This window comes from Exophiala viscosa (assembly GCF_022695815.1).
Source record: "Exophiala viscosa unplaced genomic scaffold EDD37scaffold_2, whole genome shotgun sequence".
NCBI lineage: Eukaryota > Fungi > Ascomycota > Eurotiomycetes > Chaetothyriales > Herpotrichiellaceae > Exophiala > Exophiala viscosa.
The window spans coordinates 3,783,946-3,804,852 of record NW_026944354.1 but is presented as its reverse complement, the minus strand read 5'-3'; the positions used below and the strand labels follow the sequence as shown (position 1 = coordinate 3,804,852).

At 51.1% G+C, this 20,907-nt stretch overlaps 8 protein-coding genes across 8 annotated transcripts; 5 read left to right on the top strand and 3 right to left on the bottom strand.

Annotated features, from left to right (window-relative positions):
- Nucleotides 1-64: 64 nt before the first annotated feature.
- On the top strand, nucleotides 65-2,495 carry EDD37DRAFT_624046 (SDA1-domain-containing protein). The gene has a single exon (XM_062816140.1). It carries the CDS (start codon nucleotides 205-207, stop codon nucleotides 2,464-2,466), a length of 2,262 nt encoding a protein of 753 aa, XP_062673921.1. The 5' UTR covers nucleotides 65-204; the 3' UTR covers nucleotides 2,467-2,495.
- An 850-nt stretch (nucleotides 2,496-3,345) lies between these two features.
- Nucleotides 3,346-4,662, top strand: EDD37DRAFT_289164 (uncharacterized protein). Its single transcript, XM_062811117.1, has one exon. The coding sequence runs from the start codon at nucleotides 3,643-3,645 to the stop codon at nucleotides 4,540-4,542; it is 900 nt and encodes a 299-aa protein (XP_062673920.1). The 5' UTR covers nucleotides 3,346-3,642; the 3' UTR covers nucleotides 4,543-4,662.
- Nucleotides 4,663-5,207: 545 nt separating this feature from the next.
- On the top strand, nucleotides 5,208-7,952 carry EDD37DRAFT_624043 (uncharacterized protein). The gene has a single exon (XM_062816139.1). The coding sequence runs from the start codon at nucleotides 5,277-5,279 to the stop codon at nucleotides 7,782-7,784; it is 2,508 nt and encodes an 835-aa protein (XP_062673919.1). The 5' UTR covers nucleotides 5,208-5,276; the 3' UTR covers nucleotides 7,785-7,952.
- Nucleotides 7,953-8,165: 213 nt separating this feature from the next.
- On the bottom strand, nucleotides 8,166-10,624 carry EDD37DRAFT_678120 (uncharacterized protein; the record flags this gene model as incomplete). The annotated part of the gene is made up of 4 exons (XM_062819630.1): nucleotides 8,166-8,261; nucleotides 8,327-10,281; nucleotides 10,331-10,356; nucleotides 10,407-10,624. 4 exons carry the CDS (start codon nucleotides 10,622-10,624, stop codon nucleotides 8,166-8,168), a joined length of 2,295 nt encoding a protein of 764 aa, XP_062673918.1.
- Nucleotides 10,625-10,684: 60 nt separating this feature from the next.
- On the bottom strand, nucleotides 10,685-12,034 carry EDD37DRAFT_647689 (uncharacterized protein; the record flags this gene model as incomplete). Its single annotated transcript, XM_062817911.1, has 5 exons — nucleotides 10,685-10,908; nucleotides 11,008-11,069; nucleotides 11,132-11,187; nucleotides 11,379-11,545; nucleotides 11,596-12,034. 5 exons carry the CDS (start codon nucleotides 12,032-12,034, stop codon nucleotides 10,685-10,687), a joined length of 948 nt encoding a protein of 315 aa, XP_062673917.1.
- Nucleotides 12,035-13,049: 1,015 nt separating this feature from the next.
- On the bottom strand, nucleotides 13,050-15,100 carry EDD37DRAFT_685709 (general substrate transporter; the record flags this gene model as incomplete). Its single annotated transcript, XM_062819897.1, has 6 exons — nucleotides 13,050-13,472; nucleotides 13,523-13,878; nucleotides 13,926-14,184; nucleotides 14,232-14,357; nucleotides 14,414-14,840; nucleotides 14,889-15,100. The coding sequence occupies 6 exons, from the start codon at nucleotides 15,098-15,100 to the stop codon at nucleotides 13,338-13,340; spliced, it is 1,515 nt and encodes a 504-aa protein (XP_062673916.1). The 3' UTR covers nucleotides 13,050-13,337.
- A 1,400-nt stretch (nucleotides 15,101-16,500) lies between these two features.
- EDD37DRAFT_606812 (cytochrome P450) lies at nucleotides 16,501-18,135 on the top strand (the record flags this gene model as incomplete). Its single annotated transcript, XM_062814925.1, has 6 exons — nucleotides 16,501-16,664; nucleotides 16,715-16,999; nucleotides 17,051-17,210; nucleotides 17,267-17,730; nucleotides 17,830-17,864; nucleotides 17,921-18,135. 6 exons carry the CDS (start codon nucleotides 16,501-16,503, stop codon nucleotides 18,133-18,135), a joined length of 1,323 nt encoding a protein of 440 aa, XP_062673915.1.
- A 67-nt stretch (nucleotides 18,136-18,202) lies between these two features.
- Nucleotides 18,203-20,801, top strand: EDD37DRAFT_663633 (FAD binding domain-containing protein; the record flags this gene model as incomplete). Its single annotated transcript, XM_062819195.1, has 2 exons — nucleotides 18,203-18,382; nucleotides 19,138-20,801. Exons 1-2 carry the CDS (start codon nucleotides 18,211-18,213, stop codon nucleotides 20,799-20,801), a joined length of 1,836 nt encoding a protein of 611 aa, XP_062673914.1. The 5' UTR covers nucleotides 18,203-18,210.
- Nucleotides 20,802-20,907: the final 106 nt, after the last annotated feature.

Sequence of the window (20,907 nt, the reverse complement as noted above, 5' to 3'; positions counted from 1 at the left end):
GGCACCCGTCGTTGTGAAATTGCTTGACTTGGTCTTACATAGTCGATGTACGACGTGTCAGACGGGGTTGGATTAAGATTCGCGATAAGATCTAAATTGCGATAAGATAAGATGTCTCTGAAAAAAGATTCCATTAAGAGACTTTTTGCAGTCTCATCGACAACACAGCCAGCGACTTATCAACCTTTCAGGCAGTAGGTGAAGATGGTCAAGAGAAAACTCGGTGCCCTCGAAAAGGTTGATGCCGACTTGGCCAACCTACAGAACAAAATCAAGCGTGACCCCAAATCCTACCATACCGACTTTTCCTACCAATATATCCAATATGAGAACCAGCGGCAGATTTTCATGCAGGCCCCGACCTCCGCCTCGGACAGCGGCATCATTTCGTTTCGCGACCTGATCGAGTTTGTGGCTCATGTGTCGGATTGCTATAAAGAGGATACAAAAGACTTCCCAGCACAATTGATTGAGATTGTGTCCGTACACCATGCAGCGCTAGAGCCTGAACTGCGAGAGAAGATTGTAGGCAGCCTCGTCCTGCTAAGGAAGAAGGAGATCATTGATTCGACGACGCTGTTACAATGCTTCTTCCCAATCCTCATCTCCACGCCGAGCAAGTCGCTCCGCGCACTGCTTTTTCAGAAGATCATTAGTGACCTGCGCTCCTCGAACTCCAAGACCACGAACCATAAGCTCAATCGGAGCGTACAGACAACATTACACAACCTCGTCACCGAAGATCGCTCGTCTTCAAAGGCACTATGGGCGGTCAAAATCACCCGAGAGATGTGGAAGCGGCAGATCTGGACAGATGCAAAGGCCGTGGAAATTATGAAAGAGGCGGCGTTGAGTGACAACGAGAAGTGCATTGTAGGCGGAGTTCGCTTTTTCCTCGGTGGCGACAAGGAGCGGGAAGAGTTGGAAGATGAGAGCTCAGACGAGGAGACGATTGATATGCGCAAGCTACGACATCAAGCTGGGATCAACAAGAAGAGCAAGAAGGCGGAGAAGAAACTCGAGAAGGCTGCAGCCACAGTTCGACGAAAGGAGAAAAAGAAGGGTCAACCTCACGCACTGAACTTTTCTGCGCTGCATCTACTACACGACCCGCAGGGTTTCGCGGAGACCTTGTTCTCGAAACACCTCCAGAGCACGAAGTCGCGGCTGAATCTGGAGCAGAAACTTCTGGTGCTGCAGCTTGTGTCGAGGCTGATCGGCCTGCACAAGTTGACCGTGATCAGCTTTTACTCCTACTTTTTGAAATACCTTACTCCTCGACAACCTTCGGTCACCTCGTTCTTGGCTTCTTTGGCGCAATCGACGCATAATCTGGTACCACCGGATATTTTGGAACCGCTGGTGCAGAAGATCGCCAATGAGTTCGTTTCGGAAGCAGCTGCTGGCGAGGTTGCGGCAGCAGGCTTGAATGCTATCCGAGAAATTTGCGTACGGCAGCCGCTAGTCATGAGCGACACATTACTACAAGATTTGGTCATGTATCGAAAGAGCAAAGACAAGGGCGTGATGATGGCAGCGAAAGGTCTCTTGAGTTTGTACAGACAAGTCGGAGCCGAGATGCTGAAGAAACGCGATCGTGGCAAGGACGCCACACTTGGCCTACGGTCAGGCGACCAGAAACAACAGCGGTTCGGTGAGGAGGTCGTTGGCGAAATCGAGGGTCTGGAGCTACTAGAGAAATGGAAACAAGAGGAAAGGCAGCGACGGAGACTGGAGAAGGGACTTCCAGCTGATGGGACGGATGGTGAGGACGACGAAGACGAAGAGGATTGGAATGCCTGGGACGTGCAAGAAGATGACAGCGACGACTCTGGTGGCTGGATCAATGTCGAAAGCGATGACGAGATCAACGTCAGTGATAGTGAGGACGAGAAGCCGTCAGCGAAAAAGGTCCGCATCGATGCCCAAGTGACGACAAGCGACGACAAAGAAAACGAGACGAAGGAGGCGTCCACCGAACTGCAGCCGAAGTCGAATTTCGCGACGACTCGTGTTCTTACGCCAGCAGATCTCGCTAAACTGCAAGAGTTGCGGACCACGGCCTCTGTATCTTCGCTGCTGAAGAACCACAAATCGCACCATGCGCAACGCAACGACCAGACGAATTCCCAACGGCATATGGACGACCCTCTGACTGCGGCCGAGATTGAAGGTCTTGCGTCTTTGTCGAAGGGTAAAGCTACCCGAGCAGAGAAATTGGCCTTGTTAGAAGAACACAGGGAAGATCGGGAGGCTCACAAGTCGAAAGCGGGCAGGAAGAAGGAGCGCAAGGAGACTGAGGGCAAGAGTACGACCAACAAGGAGAAGGCGCGCAAGAAGAATTTCTTGATGACGCTGAGCAAGGCCAAGTCCAAGGGGAAGAGGAGTCTGGTCGAGCATCGGAAGATTCTGAAAGCGCATGCTGATAGAGGGAAGAGAGGTGGTAAAAGAGGAAATAATGGATAGATCAAATGGTGATACCCTGATCATGTCGAGATCTTATGTTTATTGCCTATCTTCCTGACCTGTATCTTTCATTCTTGCGCCTTGTCTTGTGCGTTAGCCATTCAAAGGTTTCAACTGTGCAACTTCGCGGCGGTAATAACGGCGACATTTCGGCGTAGGATGCAGAATCAACCACACTCGCACACTCGCGCTTTATCAACGTCCGAGGCCAACAGCATTGATCTGTTGTGCAATTTCCAAGGGGCAAACTCTCCCACTATATGTAGCTACAGCCACGAAACTGCGCCACGAAGTTTGACAGCGGTGTCATAACGCGCAAAGGTGGGAAATGAATCATGCACGCCCTCGCGTCAGGTTCGTGGGCAGTGGGCAGTGGGCGGTGGGCACCACGGGTCTTGGGCGACTCGAGCAAATCAGAGATTGTCAGGCCCAAACAGCCCGCCAGGAACAAGGAACCGATAGTCGATTCAGCGACCCAATCCCTCTCCGCCCAGGTCCCAACCTCCCCGGACTTTGGCCCTGTCCGCCACGAAAAAGAGCCTAGGAGACGGTTTAGCGGCGGAAGCGAGAGGCACTATTAATATCCCTGCAGCTTCAGGGGGGTCCGCGCGCGTGTTCGTCCTGGCAAGTGTTCGCCCTTTGCCGCCAGGCGTTGAGGCTGGGGCTGATTTTTTTTAAGGCCATCCTCAAGGGACTGCAAGGAGTGAACTGCGCAACGGACTTGACTGGCACAGTCGTCAACTTGCTTGGGGGGCTTGTCTCTCGCTTCTTTTCGCAGTCGCTCCGGAAAATCCACCGAGAGATCAGGGTTTAAGATAAGTTTGATAGAGCAGAGCACCAGCAATTCTTAATATCTGCCCCGTGCGCTACAAACACACCTCAAGCTCGCCGGATTTTGTACCGCAGGTCTCAGTTCTCAATTCAACTCTCACTTCTTCCTCTCTTTCTCTCAAAGCGACCTCAACTCTCATTCATACACACACTGCAACCATTCGCCCATTCAACGTCTTGCTATTCACTTAGCAGGATAGACAACATTCCCCTTTTGCACCAGCGCGACATCTCTCTCCTCGATTTCGGACCCCTGATCCTCACCATCCAACAACTAAACAACACTCTCCTCGTCCTTGGTTTTCAACACAACACCTTCGATCTCTCAACATAAAATCCTTCACAATGGGTCTCCCACAAGACTACCTCTCGGCCCCTGCGCCTGCTGACGATTCCACCTCTCCTCATTCCAAGCGCCGCCGCTTCACACCTCACTCTCTCCCACCCATTATTCCCGTCACAGATAATTCCTCGATTGAATCTCACACTTTCAACTCGCCATTGCTGTTGCAGCTCTGCGAACAAGCTCCAAGCCAGGCAGAGATCGAGGCAGGCCTCCTTCAGGTTGGGATGCGCGTCAGAAAATCAGTTGCGGAAGGATACAAGGTCCAACCCAAGAAGTTCACTCCCCGTCCTTTCTTCAACTACAACAGACTCTCTCCTGAGACTCAAGCTGCTTTGTCAAATGGCAATGGTGCTGACGAGATGTCTCCATTTTCTCCTTCGCAAGTCCAACCCATGAGCACAGCCACCTTTTGCGGTATCAGCTTGTCCTTTCTCTCCGAGATGGAGGAACCGGTCTCTCAACAGAGCCTGTGGTCCTACTCGACCAGTCACAAGCGCGGATACGAGGTCGAATCTGACAGCGAGGAAAGTCAAGATTGGCAACCACAGACGCCCAACTTGACTGCGGATGCTGGAATGAGCATGCCCATTGAGTACTTCGCCATGGACATGGAAAATATGAGCGACGTCAGTCCAATGACCCAGCTCGGTGATCGCAGACAACAGGGCAATGGTCGCCGGATGGCTATGCCCAAGTCTCGCCGGCAAGCGGAGCCACATATGCTTCCTACCTCTGCATTTAACCCTTTCGCCGATATGGCGGCTCAACAACCTGAACAACAACAATTTGGAGGTCATTCTGGACACAAGAGAATGGTGAGCTGTGGCATGGAGGCCATGGATTTTGGTGATGCGCCATTTCTCCAGCGCCGGGAAGATGTGGAAATGGATTTCTCTTGAACGAAAAGCTTGCACCCTGTTTTAATGATTTTGTTACCATGCATTGCATCGCATTCCTTTGTCTTATATTTGATTCGATTCTCGAAGGAGCGCTGGGGGTCGCCGACGACGAGAGGCATTCGACCCTCTGGGTGAACGAGATGGAAAAGGGCGGTCGACGTAGGTCGAAGGAGGACAACGCGGGAAGGAACGGCCAACTCAGGATATTCTGCGGTCACAGAAGTTTGGTGATGTAACATATGTGCATTGGGAAAGGCCACCGGATTGGAATGGAATTACTGTACACAAGTGAGAAGGAGTTGGATAGACCTACAGAGAAGGGTCCCGAGTCGAGTCGAGCTGACTCAAAGAGAGCATTTGTGTGCGGGCGTTGGTGTACGTCCAGCATTGATTCATGAGTTGCTGGATATGTGATTGTGCATATTCGTCAACGGACCGCAAGATGGTCAAGATGCTAGATAACGAATGAAAGAAATCAATACCATCCTGCAGAAACTACTCGGTTCGAGTAAAGCCCTTCACCGCTTGATGAATTATCCATAATGAATTCCGTATGTGGAGGGTGCGCATGTGACCCCCAAATTTAGCCGACATGTCCCCATCAGGAGTAAACAAAGGTCCGCAATTTAAGTGACCGTGCCATTTCTCACTGTCTTGCTCATGTCTTGCAAATTGTACAACATGACAGACTTATGACATTGTAGTTCTTGCGTTCGGCTTTGTTCACATGCATCATGGACGCAGCAGTACTTGTCCAACATAATATGAAACCACCCAGTCCAAACCCATTGAAATGTCCTCCATCAGGACCCCTACAGCCGCTATCTCCTGAGCGAGTCAACCAGCAACATCTACTCCAGTCTCCTCCTTTCAACAACTACCTCGTCGAAAATGATCGGCCTCGGAGTCGCGACTCCATGACCTCTGATGTCCAATCTAAAGTAGCCTTCCTGAACAGTCTGGCTGGCATTGCCAATGGCAGTGTCCCCTCCTCACCAACAAGACCTGCACGGAAAAACAACGACAGTAACAATGCGCTTCAACGTGCGGTCATGGGATATGAAGAGGCCCAAGCCAGCCTCGCGAGTCTAAATGCCGAGCTAGAACGGGAAAGAGAGGAATTGGCCTCCAGAAAGAAGAGAGAGCGCATGCTGGCGCAAAGAGTGGAACAACTACTGGAAGAATTGCAGACCGAGAAGGTCAAACGCAGTCGTGACCAGGAGGCGTACGCAAAGGAAATCAAAAGATGCCGCAAAGAGGCTTACCGCGCCGAATTGGCGGTGGTAGAGGCACGACAGGACCTGCAGGAGGCTAGGAGTAATTTGAAGAAGTCTCAAGCCGAAGTCCAGCATGAAAAGACAGAAAAGGAGAAGAGTCGGCAAGAGAGCTTCGAGAGGGCGTATGCGCTTGCTGGGATGGTGGGGGAGATGGAGCAACTGAAAGATCAGCTGAAAGTCGTCGAAAAGCAGCGAGATGCTGCATTGTCGGAGGTCAAGACCAGCAATCTGGACACGGATGCGAACCATAACGAGCAGGAAAACTTCCCGTCAAACAGAGACTTTGATGACCGGCAGGAGGAGCAACCGCAGTTCACGCGAGTGGCTCATGTGGAATCACAACCTGCCTCGTTTGCATACCCACCCCCAGCGACAGGCTTGGAGGCACTGAGGTTCCGTCTCAACTACCACGACAAACAGATGGAAGGAGCTGAGATTTCACCACAGGAAGAGATTCAATTTCTCAAGCAGGAATTAAGATATGCTCGGATGCAACATGCCGAGGATGCTGATATGATACATTTCATGAACATGCAATGTCAATTCAAGGCTTGCCCGTGTCGACAGGCGGAAGAGAAAGGTGAACGATTCATCCACGATCATGCATACGAAGCCTTCATGCAAGATCAACGAGCTTCAAAAAAGAGAAGGATTTCGAACGAGGCTCATGTACAGCGTTTTCAGCAATCCACAGGTCAGGTACATCAGAGTTCCGAGACCGCCTCAGAGACGATACCGGAACTGAGGGAAGCAGAGCCATGCGCATTACCCCCCGAGCCCACCCCAGATATCCTGTCGAGGCCCGCAGGAGATCCAATCTCACTCGAAGAAGCTGTGGAGGTACCTCTACCTGAGCCGCAGCCAATGGAGCTGGATGTGAAGGACGTCACCCCCGAACCAACGGCCCAACTGGAAGAAATCACTCAAGTCCTAGTCGAGCCAGGCACAGCATCAAAACCCTTCTCTTTCTCAACCTCTACAATGAGCAATCCTGCTATTACAGTTCAAACTCCATCTTTGCGTCATACCACAACGGCACCGTCTGCTCTCGAGCAGGACCTTTTTGACCTGTCTCCGCCAAAACAGGCACCTCCTCGACGGCCCTCAACTGCTATAGGCGTACTTACCATCGACTCTCCCATCCGCCTCGTTCCAGACTCACCTCGATCAGCCAGGACCTCTTACTACGACGATACTACAAGCATGACCCCCGCCTACGACTTTAATCACACAATCACCACGACGACCAAGATTGCGCTGAAAGGCTCGCCACAACGTGACAGTCTGCACAGACGAGCACAGTCCCGACCCCACGATCGAAGCCACTCTCCTTTGGTTCCAGCAGAGTCAGGACCACACGGCATGTTTTCCAAGGAGTCGTCGGCTTCACCAGCAAGTGCTACGGTGTTTCCAATCACACCCGCGCACAAGCACTCGAGATCAATGCACGATTTAGCACAGCACGCCCAATCTCAGCCTCGGCCACACCGAAGCCCTCCACAAACTATTGGCAGGACTACTACCACGACTAGAGTTCCTCTTCGCGGGTCCGGATTTGCAGATGGAAGTGAAGAAAATGCACATGTCCGCGTGTTCGAGCACGCTCAAACGGAGATCTTGAATGTCAACATCAATCCTCCGATGGGTTCTATGATGACCGTTTCACACCGCACAGTGTCCCAGACAAGCACAAATTCAATCCTAGGCAACGCTCCCGGCACACCGATCTCGCGCGAAGCAGCGCTGGCACAGATTCGAGCGAGACGAGACAGGGCCAGAAGTATCAACCTCAAGTTGTCCACGGATAGTAACAAGCTGAATGGTGCGGCCGGGAAGACGAGTCCGACGAAACCAAAAGTTCTGGGAGTGAACGGCATGGTCGTTGGAGGGTTGTTCGCGAGGGATAAAGAGAATGTGCGGAGAGAGATCAGCCAGGCCAGTGCACCGGGACGGATGGCTTTTTGAGTAGAACGTTCAAGGTTGGATATGGACGTATTGGAGTCGCGTGGATGAGTGTGGTGTTTACGTGAGCCAGAGACTGGTAGTGTGTGTAAATGATCTGGACGCAGTACGGATGTGTTCACCACGACAGTGGTTATCCTGCATAGCGAGTAATTTATTATGTTGAACGAGGATCACCTTCGAGTGTTGTGGATCGGGTACGCCGATTGTATGCCGTGACGAGGCTGCAAGCCCCTTTTACTCGTAATTGATACCGATATAACTTTTAAGAGGCGAGCCTGATTACGGAAAAAGTGGCACTACCTGTCTGGTTTCGCTCCCCAGGTTTAAAGAGATACGGTCCCTTGTTGTCAGTCTCGAGTCTTTCTATACAACAAGGAAGCTTTATTTCGTAAAAGGGGAGGGGACATCAGCTCCATTGTACAGCGCTCCTGTCTCGTTGTCGAGGCATCCGCTGTTGTGAAATTGCTTGACTTCGAACTTACGTCGTCAATTCACGTCATATCAGACGGTGCCACCTTCTCTGGTGGAGACTTTTCATTCACATCCAGATGTTCCATAGCACGTTCAAGCTCCTCGCAACGCTCGTCGAATGAACCCTCCGCCTTCCGAAATCCGATCAATGCTCGCTGGTAAAACGCTCTGGCTTCCTCTGGCCTGTCCAGACCAGCGTAGACACTCCCAAGATTGTTACAAGTACTGAGCGCAGAGACATCTTTGCTCACAAGGTCTGACCCGAGACTGTTTTCGTAGCCTTGCAATGCCCGCTGAAACAACTCCTCGGCCTGGTTCAGTCTTCCTTGTTCTGCACGCAGGATACCTAGACTGTTGATGGTGTCGAGCGTCGAAGTATGCTCAGCTCCCAACCTCTCCTCTTTGCCTTGTAATGCTCGTAGCAGACAGTCTTCCGCCTGGCTTGATTTCCCTTGCTGTCGGTATATATCACCCAGCTTGTCGACCACATTGAGTGTAGATTCATGTTCAGGTCCCAGCTTCTCCTCGTGTCCATGTAACGCACGCTGAAACATCTCCACCGCCGCATCCAGCCTTCCTTGGAGGTCGTAGACAATACCTAGAAAGTGGACCATACCGAGCGCCCGTGTATGTTCAGCACCGAATCTCTCCTCGTGGCCCTGTAGGGCCCGGAGCAGGACCTCTTCTGCCTCGTATAATTTTCCTTGCCGTCTATATATGTCACCTAATTGACTAAACGCTGTCAGTGTCAAACTGTGCTCAGCACCAACTGTATCCTCCGAGTCGTGCAACGCGCGCTGAACGATATCTTCCGCTTTGCTTAGGGCTCCATGGTCCTTGTAGAGTTTTGCTAGATCGACAGCAAGATCAAGGGTCTCCGTATGCTTGGGACCAACTATCCTTTCGTACCCATGCAGGGCTTGCTGATATAGTTCGGCGGCCTGATCTAGCTTCCGTTGCTCGCCATAGATACTAGCCAAAACCCGCATGGTAAGCAGTGTTGATAGATCTTCAAGACCCAGTGTATCCTTCTTAGCTTGTAGTGCTCGTTGAGAAACTTCTTCCGCCTCCTCTAGCCGCCCCCGAATTTGATAGATCCTGCCTAAATTGCCAAGTACGCGAAGCGTCAACCGGTCCTTGGGCCCTACTATCTTTTTGAGGATATGTAGTGCTTGCTGAAATGTTTCCTCGGCACGCTCTAGTTTCCCTTGCTCTTCGTAGATAGCCCCCATATCGTTCATTACGACTAGAGTCGACCGGTGGTCCCGTCCTAGTATACTTTCATGTAGGGCCAGCGCCCGAATTAACATTCGCTCTGCTGCTCTATTTTGTCCTTGCTTGTAGAGCAGCCATGCAATGAGCGGAATCTGCGGGAGCTGAACCTGTACGAAGTCTTGCCGCTCTGCAACATCTCGAAACAGATCACAGGCGATCCATTCTGCATGTGGCGTGACTCTCCGATACCATATTGTAGAGAACTGACGGCCTTCTGCGATATGGATTTGGCCTACCACACAGTCGAACGCAAGCCAGTATCGGTCCGCATTGCTTGGATGATTCAACACATTGAGCATCCAGTCATGAAAGCAGACATGGATACTGTACGATTCGGTTTGATGATTGGCCTGAACAAGACAATACCTGACAAGCGTCTTCACCGCCATACCAAACGAGAGCTCGTTTTCTGTCAATCGGGTGTACCACATCGGAGCATTATTGTCTTGACATTCGGAGAAGAGCTCGTACCATATGTCACGGGGATCTAGGTAGGCAAGAAATCTCAATAGTTCCACAGCCAAGTCGTTCTCTTGCTTGATCATCTGCAAAGAGATATCCCACGTCGTATGGAGAGTCCGCTCAGGGTAGTCCTGCAGTTGTTCACTCGAAGCCAGGGCTGCCCAACGAGCTTCGTAATATTGGAGATACGCACCAAAGCTCAATGAAGACTCCTTGAGGTAAGCTCCCGCCGTGGCCAAGGCCAGAGGATGACCATCCAAGCGTCGTGCTAAATTTCGAGCGTCAACATCTAATGATTCGTTAGACAGCCCTCCGTCTCATTCGCTGGAAGGGCATACCTGAGACAACATGTGCCCGACCGGACCTGGTGGCCAGCACTTGTAAGCCATCCTCTTCCTTGGCCAATGGTCCTACATCAAGTCGACTACCGTTGACCTTGAGGGGCACCCTGGTGGTAACCAGAACTGATCCATGTGTTCTTGCAGGATAGTATTGCGCAAGGCTGTAGTCCTTTGGGTCACGTAGATGTCAAAGATCAGGAGCCATCGACTGTTATCAGGCTCAGAGAGCCAATTTGAAATGTTGGTCCACAACCGATCGTTGTCGAGCTGGTCCGCGATCTCCGGAGCCATTATTCGATGTGCAAGCTTTCGAAGACTGCTCTGCAAGGCTGGTTCAGCCGTGACATTGAGCTAGAAGACGGACGAATATGCTTTGCGATGTCGCTTGGCGTAGGTGATGGACAACTGTGTTTTGCCAATCCCACCCATTCCGCCTAGAACTAGGACTCTACGCAGGCCAGAGTCCGAAGCAGACAGAAGAACATTCTCCATTTCTTTGATTTCCGGGGCCCTGCCAACGAAGACCTCGTCGGCCATGTCTGGAGCGTCAAACGAATTGATCCCAAGGTCATAAGCTGCGAGTAGGTTAGCCGGGTTACCCATGAGTTACCCATGAGCGAATGTCTTGTCGATGATGTATACATTTCCAAAAAGAATCAAGTACGGTACGGTACTACGCTCCATCTCTCGCTTGAACTGATAGAAGATGGTGATGACTGGCGTACTCACTCGGCATCTGCACAAGTTCAGTCGCAGGAGCGACTTTCGTCACGTCTTTGGCTGGGATGATTGACTAACAATTCCTTCACATACGCCGCTGCCGCCGCCGCCGCGTATGGCTGCCACCTCTTGTTCTTGTGTGAGTCAGCATAGTCACAGATTCCTCGGATCACCAAACATGGAAATGAGTCCATTTGACCTGCTGCCTCCATCTCCACACACAGGACTCTAGCCTGCCGCAGTCTCTCTCGCATCAACGCATCTTTGACTACCATGTTGGCCGACCCAATTGTACCGTAATGAAATTTCGGATCCGTGCTCTTACAGGCATCTCTATCAATGGTCCTTTGCACATCGCAATTCCAGCAATCTGCACCACCAGAGTGAGGATAGTCCACTCGGAACAGCTGATCGTGCTGTATTCCGGGATGAGAGTATTTTTCTTCCATGGCCGGGAAACCCACGAAGCATCTCGTGCAGGTATCGTGGCACCTGAGATCCCTCAATCAGATGGTCAGCCGCCAAGCTCTCTACACTCGAACGTAAGAGTGCAGGAGGTTTGTTCAACATTCCGGTTCGTTCAAACCCTCCCGCCGTCGAGTATTTGCCCAGGTCGTACTGAACGACCCCACCGAGAGTCGCTGTCGGTTTACTGACTACCACATCTCCCAAACGGATACCTTGTTCGTCATCTTCTCCGCCCGGCACACCGCCTCCAATGCCCACCAGCAACCCAAACCGAATGGACGGAAAGTCGTTCAACAGCTGGACTGCCGATGTTGCTGCTGCATGGTTCCCGATCTCTGGCAGAACCGCAATCGCGACGTTGTGACCGCACAAGTTCCCCAAGATATAGCTGTTCTGGTCACGCTGGGTCGGCAGGGGTGGGTGTATGTGGTCTAGCATCGCCTTTACAGGAGCCAGCTCCACCCCCATAGGGCAGATGCAGCCCACGGTGTAATCGCGGTGATTTGGAGGCATCGTATATGAAGAAGACCGGTCTTGGAAACGGTGCTACGGCCGCAGTGGTCAATCAGGCTGAGGATCGAACTTGGTATTGCATACCCGGTTCGTTGTATGATCAAGTGCACCTGGTCATGACTGAAGACACATCTTGCTCAGATGATCCAGGCCATTGCTCTGCTCGCCTGAAGTACCTCAATGGAAGGATTGATTTCCATTCACAGGCAGGAACATGCAAGTTCGGAAGCTGCGCCTGCGGCTGAAGGCTGCAGCTCGAGGTAGCAATGCATGCTTCGACGTACGTCTCACGTGACGGAGATTTGAGCGGTGCCGTTGGTACAGGAGACCTTGTACAGAACTCAACTCAGCCTGAATATCGATCCAATAAAGAAGGCAAACTTTTTGGGATCCATAACATCGCCTGCCGTGGTCGCAGAGGTTGGCTGTGGCTGAGTCAGGTCAACGCTGCAATGGTAGTAGGCTGGCAGGGTTGGCTACTTTGGATGCGTTAGCGTACATCGTTTGCTGTCACCGTCTTTGAATGGGGCAACGATTCACGGGAGAGACAATTGGTAGCGCTGATACCCTGCAGGGGATATTCCCACCCTGATGGTGAGCATGGACGAGAGAAAACGGTCCATATATACTGCTTTGAAAGCTGCTGACATACTTCTCCCGTGGCCGTGAAGCGACTGTCTCTTCCCGGAAGCAGGATCTAGACCACTTTCAGGAGCTCATCGAACTAATGTTCGATGAAGGAAGTCACCACAAAGATAAAGCATACTAGCGTCGGGCAGGGAAGCCTAAGCCATTGTACTTAATGGGATTGCTCAACTCAGTCTCAACTTCCCCTTGACGATCTAACTTAGTCATATTGAATAGCCTCGGCTGGACTGTCACTACACAGTGCACACGCCTCAACATCGCTTTTCTCTCCGCATAACCGATGTTTTCGTAGGCTTTGCCCAAGCTTGGCAGACCCCTTTCCTGCAGCCACTCAATAAGTAATTCGCAAGCAATTATAATCGCATTTGCGGAGCAAAGCCTGGGACGTTTATACCAGAAGCGCACAAAGACTTCATCAGGCGTGGGAGACGAACCGTAAATCCACATCATCAATTTTGGATGGAAAGATCATCTACAGTATGGCTGCCACTTCATACATCTTCTCCGAGCTCCAATTCCCACACAAGAGATTCTGATAGACCATACACTTCGACAACAGCATATTGGATGCCAGACTTGCAGGTTAAACTTCCAACACCCTGCCTTGGCACTGTGCGGAAAACATTCTTCTCTACATACTCACGTCCCCAAAACCTCATGCACCAATACGCTCCACATGTGCATCGGCAGTCTTCTCAATCTCAATGTGGTCGATATCGATCGTAGACATGTCGACAGCCACATGGTCGCCAAACTTGGCGGCAACCTCTTCCAGGGTCAGACCCGCAGTCTATGCGATACATCAGCCAATGTCTCAGAAGTCAATCGTGGCAATCTTACCTCAGGGCAGTAGACCAGAAGAGCCGTAGTTGACACAAGGCAGACGGAGATCATCACGAAGTAATACCGCCAGCCAATCGTTGCAAATGCCTCTGCTGCTGGGCTGTTGTATATGATAGTCATAGTAAAGAAGGAGACGAAACCAATTGTGGCACCCTCGCTTCGAAGATGAGTCGGCCAGATTTCCACAATGTAGGTGTAGCCGGGGCATTCGATCAGCAGACCAAAAAGGAATACGAAGATGAAGTACATGGCGGTAGCAGAATTGAGGCCTGTTGAGTTTGAAGATCCGATGTAGTACTTTTGGAGGACTGCTTCAATAATAAGACAAGCAGTGCACAGATAACCGCCGAGGGCTGCGATCATGTTAGCGCAAGGGTCCCGACATAGATCCATGACTTACCAAGCTGCTTGACTCGGCCAAGACGTTCGATGAGAAGACCACTGAGCCAGGTTCCAATCGCGCATACTGTGACCCACACGACAGCAAGTCCGAGTTGAAGCTCATTGTCGAAACCGAGACCTGCAAATAATTGGGGCGCAAAGTTGGCGATGACCACAATACCTGTTGACTGCCCCATGATCCAGACCAGTGATCCACAGATCGCTCTCTTTCTCATATGGGGATTTGTCAAAATGTACCAGTACCCAGATGGTAGAGACTATGGACGTTAACGCGACACCGAGCCTATCGTGGAGATGGGCATACCTTTTCTTCTTCGATCTGTGCCTTGATTTGAACATATTCCGCTCGTGCAAGACGTGCATCAGGGTCTTTCTTGGAGCTGTGCAACCTCTGTAGTACTCTCCAGGCCTCATCAGGCCTTCCATGGTCCTAAAACTGTCGTCAGATACGTGATGATATTCTGAATCAACGGCAATGATACTGACCATGAGCCATCTGGGGCTTTCAGGAATGAAATACATTGCCACAACCAGCAACAGAGACAAAGATGTCAATACAATGAATTGCAATCGCCATTGAAACGGGTGATTCACAAAGTGAAACCCGAATGCAATGAGAGAAGACACAATATAGGCGAAGGTGACGGCAACACCCTGGCAGCTGACCAAGATACCTCGCGTATGAGCTGGTGCAATCTCAGACATATAGACTGGCGTATTGGCGATGATCATGCCAGCGCCGATGCCATTGAGCACGCGGGCCACTAGGAACATCCCAAGGTCCACACTGCCTGCTTGAAGAGCTGCAGCGATTGTCACAATAACAGCCGCTGCCATATTACACGGGCGCCTGCCGAAACGTGAAGAAACCGGGCTCTGGATGACGCAGCCGATCCAAGCTCCACCGAAAAATCTGAGCGGTCAGTCGAGGGCTAAGGCGATAAGCAGAAGGAAGACTTACGCTCCAAGCATCCCACCTATACGAGGCGTTGTTTCCACAGTCAAGAATTTTTCCAAGAAAGAGGCTTGGGCGAGGGTCCCGGCAATGACATTATTGGAATAGCCAAAGATGAAACTTGCAGTTCCTGCTGCGAGGATCGTGAGGATATTGATCCAACTCGTATGCGGCTCCACGGCCGCATGGGCGGTGGCAGTATTAGCGGTGAGAGACATTGCACTGTAGCCTCTGCGACTAAGTCGCTAGTAGTAGTGACTAGGAAACGTGCTCGCTGGAGGTATTCAGGAATGGCCGCAGCTGGGGTTGGGAGGAAGATTGATCAGCGTCCGTACTGGGGGTCGGGTGTCCTACTAATAAACAAAGGTTCACTCAGGCAACTTGACGATTGAAAAGCCACCCCCATAAGACATGAGAGACCGGACTATCTACTCTGGGGGGAAAGTGGAAATGCCCCGACAAGCGGAGGGAACGAAAGTATCTGGGGATTGATGGAACTCAAAACCTGGGGTTCACCTCCACCGAGCCGTGCAGTAGGTCTGGACTCGATGGAGGTAACAGTCTGATGCTTCATAGTTTCTTGACTCTCTGCCATTGGCAACTTCAAGCAGTTTCGTAGGGTGACTTCGTAGTAGACTCTCTCTTGCCTGCAGGTGCCGATGTTTGATTTCTCCCGAAAACAGAAGGAGGTCACGGTGCATCCTCTGCACTCCAAGTCAGGGTTTACGAGGTCTCAGTCTCATCATGGAGCCAAGATACGTGAAGACGGCTGACATTGAAAACCAACCTAGCCCGAACAATTGAGAGAGGAAGGCGAATTCAACACCCAGCAAAGGGACAGGAAGTATCTCATCCTTGTCAGAAAGATAGTCCGTTGCACAGACCGGCATCTCGTTCAGGCGAATGAGAACCAAAGACAGCCATCAACAGCAGCATAAAGGGAAAGAATGATCGGGTAAGCCCCAGGATATGCCCTTGGGGGCTGGGGTGACTCCGCAAAGGCAAGAAAGTGCGCTCTGGGCGCCTGCCCGATCACGAGGTCTTTCTGACCAGATGAAGGGCATGTAGGAGTAGGCATTTGGGTTTGGATTGGACTCGTGTTACAATGTGGCCCAGGCTCTTTTTGATTTCGGGTCCATTTGCCCGGACAAAATATAGGAGCAATATTTGTGGGGACGATCCTTGCTTCTGAACAAGGCTAACATCTTTGTTTCCTCCTTCGATGCCTCTCAACTAATAGGACGAATTACAATGCATTTTTCCGGAGAAAATCTGTCCGTCCTAAAAGGGAGGATCATGTCCTGCTTTACGAGCAAGCTGTTGTTCTGACATTTGTCTGGGGCATGTTTGCGCCCACGAAACCCCGTATCTCCAGCTAGCATCAGCGGGGTTGCGCTCGCTATCAAACGTGCAACTTGACGATCAGGGCCAGTGGCCTAATTTTGCCTATCAGGGTAGCATTTCGCTTCGTTACAGTGACAATAAGTGTAGAGGTTGGCCCTTCACAATTGAGTCTCCATATTGACTGTATCTGCTTCTGCTCTCCGTGAAGAAGTTACTTTTCTTGCTGCATGACATCCCATTTGAGATAGTTGGACTTTAACTACGGCCGGCAAACATGACTCCATACGCCGTTTTCTTTGCCCTTACTGTGCTTTTTGCCTACCCAATCTATAGGCTCTTGAGGCTGGGCTCCCGACACCCCCGAATGCCCCCAGGGCCTCCAACCATTCCTATCCTTGGTAACGCCCACCAGATTCCGATTACAGGACTTGGCAAGAAGTACGACGACAAGCAACTTTCTATACGTGCGCTGATGCTAACGATCATAGGTTCAAGGCATGGGCAGACATCTACGGACCTATCTTTTCTTTGAAGATAGGTCCCACAAATGTGGTTGTCCTATGTGACAGGCGTGCTATCAACAACCTGCTGGACAAGAAAGGCAGTATTTACTCAGATAGACCATTCAACCACGTCTCCAATTATGTCACACATGGTGACCATCTGACCTTGGAGCCTCAGGGTGCTTCATGGAGGGAGAAGCGTACAGTGGTGACGAGAAACCTCAATCCGAAGATGCTGGATGAGAAGCACTGGAAGATACAGGAGGCAGAGTATGTCATCTCTCTTGGGGTATGTGCTATTGATGAACTAACAGAAATCAGGGCGGTCATATTCATGAACAATATTCTCAAAGATCCGGAGAGAGTATTCGACTATGCACGGCTGTATACTGTTTCAGTTGCAGGCTCTCTTATTTGGGGTCACAGAGCAACGAGTCTGGATTCTTTCTGGTATAAGGACTTCTACGAGCTCATGGACTTGGTAAGAGTCTATTCCTGTACCTACTATCCACTGCTAGGATCTGACACATGACTTAGTGGCTCAAAGTACAAGAACCGGGCGCCAATCCTCCCATTGACGAATTTCCGGTCCTCAAATACCTTCCTGGAGCATGGAAGGGCAGAGCCGACAAGTGTCGTAAGATGATGGACGACATGTGGGACAAGGCCCGAGCCATTGTGGACGAGCGAAGGTCCAGAGGAGACAAGAGAGATTGTTTCATCGACGAAAAGATCGACGAGTATAATGCAAAAGGCTGGCCGTTATCAACGCACGCGTTCAACAATCTGTTCGGAGAACTCCTTGAAGCAGGAGCAGATACGACAGCTAATCACATCTTGACACTCATCCTGGCCATGGCTAAGTATCCTCGAATCCAGGAAAGGGCAAGAAAGGAAATCGATACCGTTTGTGGGACTGAGCGAGCTCCTTTGTTCACCGATTTCGAGAAACTTCCCTATATAAATTGCATCGTCAAGGAAGGCATGAGATGGCGGCCGACGTAAGTTATACCTCTCTAACAGTTGGGAAGACTTGCTGTCGCTCTCACACATTGAAAATTCATCAGGGCCTCCGAGCACAAGGACTGACACTGATATAGTGCGCCTGCTGGTTTACCTCACATGGTCACTCAAGGTTCGTGAAGATCAATTGTAGAGCTGGCCAAAGAGCTGTGGTTAACAAGACCCCAGACGATGAATATGAAGGCATGCTTATTCCTAAGGGCTCGATGGTGTTTGTCGGAATATGGGCCTTGCACCACAGCGAAACGGACTATTCGAACCATGACCATTTCGATCCCGATCGCTTCCTAGACCATCCAAAGCTCGCCAACGAGTATGCTGTCAATCCCGACTATAACAACAGAGATAAGTACCACTTCTTGCATCGTCCTATGAAAGGCTAACATCATCTTTTACATCATTATGCGTATGGTGCAGGCCGAAGAATCTGCCCTGGTCTGCATTTGGCAGAACGAAACATGTGGCGTATCGCTTCCAAGTTACTCTGGGCATTCGACATTTCCGAGCCCTTGGATCCGGTGACTGGTAACGTTGTTCACCTCGACGAACACGCATACACGTCGGCTATTCTGATGTGCCCGTTGCCATTCAAGATCAGGGTGGTGCCAAGGAGTCCAGAGCATCTTGCTTGTATTGAGCGAGAATTGTCGGGTGCAATGGAGTTCATGTCACAGTGGAATTAGCTAGCATAGAACCTGTTCCCTGGTCCCTGGAGAGAAATCTGAGACTATGGAAGGCAAGCAGAAGACTGAGACGAAATAATACTGGATTGGGACAAGGCATTCTCACCTGGCCGGTAGTACCTTGGATCACGTAAAATCTAGGCCTTGCCAATGGCGTTTTCAGTACTCTCACTCGATAGAACTGAGACATGCCTGGGTCATTCATTACCCAATAAACTTCCGAGGGATGAAATCGAGGCGCCATTCGTGCCGACTTCGAAGCGCAGGTTAGCCAGCTTCGGGCTATTGGGAAGCCTTGTGACGAAGATGGTCCGAAAAAGGGCCGGTATGCCCCTGACTGGGGTTACTCCAGCCCGTTCCCCCACAAATCAACATGGGGACCGAGACGGGGTTATGAGTTTTCCCGTCATGTATGGCGAGGCCGTTACCGAGGTCACCTATCTCTTGCTGCAGTCGCTATGAGAAGCTGAAGTGCTGCAGTCGACGAGAACGAGCGCATCAGCTGTTCTGGACACACGTAACCATACTTCGCTGTGTCCATGGCTGTGTCTCGAGGTACCATCCGTCTGTTCAGCTCCTCGCACGCCACAGTATGTGTGCGATCTGTGCCCTGCAGGACTTTCGCAAGTCACCACGCTCATAGAGGTATATCAGACCCAAGTTTAGCTCGTATCGGTGCCTTTGCTGACTTCCAACGTGTAGCTTCGCACACTGAGACCACATACGATGTGGTGGTTGTGGGCTCCGGCTGTTCAGGATTGACAGCAGCCGTCGTTGCCGCCAAGCACGGTTTGAGAGTTCTCGTTCTCGAAAAGACGCAATACTTCGGTGGCACCACCGCCTACTCCGGGGGAGGGGCCTGGATACCGACCAACAAGCACCAATCGACAATAGGTGTGGAAGATTCCTCCAGCCAAGCTGACCGGTATCTTCGCAGCGTACTGGGTGAGCTCTACGACCCAGTAAAGGTACCTGTTTTCCTTGAGTCGGCGCCCCAAATGGTGAAGTGGCTGGAGGAAAATTCAGCAGTCCGCTTTAAGCCTGTCCCTTTACCGGATTACCATGTTTCGAGGGAAGGTGCGTCAGTTGGACGCACAATCTTGACTGAAAAGTTTGATGGACGTCAGCTTGGCTCCCTGATCAAGACAGTTCGTTACCCGTTGCAAGGGTTCTCTGCATTTGGTTCGATGCAAGCAGATCCCGCGGAATTGGGAGTCTTGACCAATCCGTTCGGCAATATCACAAATTTCAGCCTTGCGACGGGCAAGTTGCTCCGCTACGCCACAGATTTCCTTCGATATGGAAAGGGAACGGATATGGCCAACGGAAACGCTCTTGTTGGTCGGCTGCTATACTCTGTGCAGCAAGAAGGGGTGCAACTGTGGAATAATGCCGCTGCCACCAAGCCACTCATTGAAGAGGGACGTGTGGTTGGCCTCAATGTTGTCCAGGAGGGCAAGGAGACCAAGCTGTATGCTCGTAAGGGCGTAGTGCTTGCGAGCGGTGGATTCGGAAGATCAGAAGAAGCGAAGCAATTTGTTCCCCATGAATGGTGCGCGTGCCCTCAAGGAGCCACTGGAGACGGCAAACGAATTGGCGTGGCAAGTGGTGGTGCTCTACCACCCAAGAACCCTCAGAATGCGATTTTCGCCCCTATTTCTCTTTTGCAGGTTTCCAACGGTCCTGTGCGCCGTATGCCACATTTTGCCATCGACCGGGCCAAACCAGGCTCCATCATTGTGGGACCTGATGGCCGACGAATTGGGAACGAGTCGCAGCCTTACCAGGAATTCGTCACTGTTATGCATGAAAAGAACATAAAGAAGGCATACTACATAGGTGACCGCACTCACCTCCGCAAATATGGTATGGGAATGGCATTGCCTTGGCCATATCCTAAGTGGAGGCTGCTCCGACAAGGCTATCTCATCTCGGCGCCCACCATCTCCGCCCTGGCAGAGAAGATTGGTGTTCCAGCCGAGACTCTCGAGCAGACAGTGACAAAATGTAACTCTTATGCATCGACGGGCATCGATACAGAATATCACCGAGGAGAAAATGCCTACGACCAATTCTACGGCGATGCTGGTGTCAAACCGAATCCAAATCTGCAACCCTGCGCGACTGGTCCCTTCTACGCCCTGCCGATCTATCCTGGTAATGTAAGCACACTATACGGGCTCATTACGAACAACGATGCACAGGTGCTTGATCAGAGCGGCAAGATTATTGAGGGACTTTATGCTGTGGGATGTGATCAAAATTCTGTTTTTAAGGGAGCCTATCCTGGGGGTGGTTCGAGCATTGGACCAGGAATGACATTTGGTTATCGAGCAGGAAGAAAGCTTGCAGATGTAGAGTCCTGACCACTGAGTAATTTAGCAACTGCTTACCGATATGTAGTGAGATGCTCAGCTGTAAATACTTAGAACGTCGAGCACGAATTGTGTGCCATAACGTGAGCACCTCTGC

Bases quoted from the DNA above. Each gene is read 5' to 3' on its own strand.
- EDD37DRAFT_624046 (XM_062816140.1), top strand. From the start codon at position 205: ATGGTCAAGAGAAAACTCGGTGCCCTCGAAAAGGTTGATGCCGACTTG.
- EDD37DRAFT_289164 (XM_062811117.1), top strand. From the start codon at position 3,643: ATGGGTCTCCCACAAGACTACCTCTCGGCCCCTGCGCCTGCTGACGAT.
- EDD37DRAFT_624043 (XM_062816139.1), top strand. From the start codon at position 5,277: ATGGACGCAGCAGTACTTGTCCAACATAATATGAAACCACCCAGTCCA.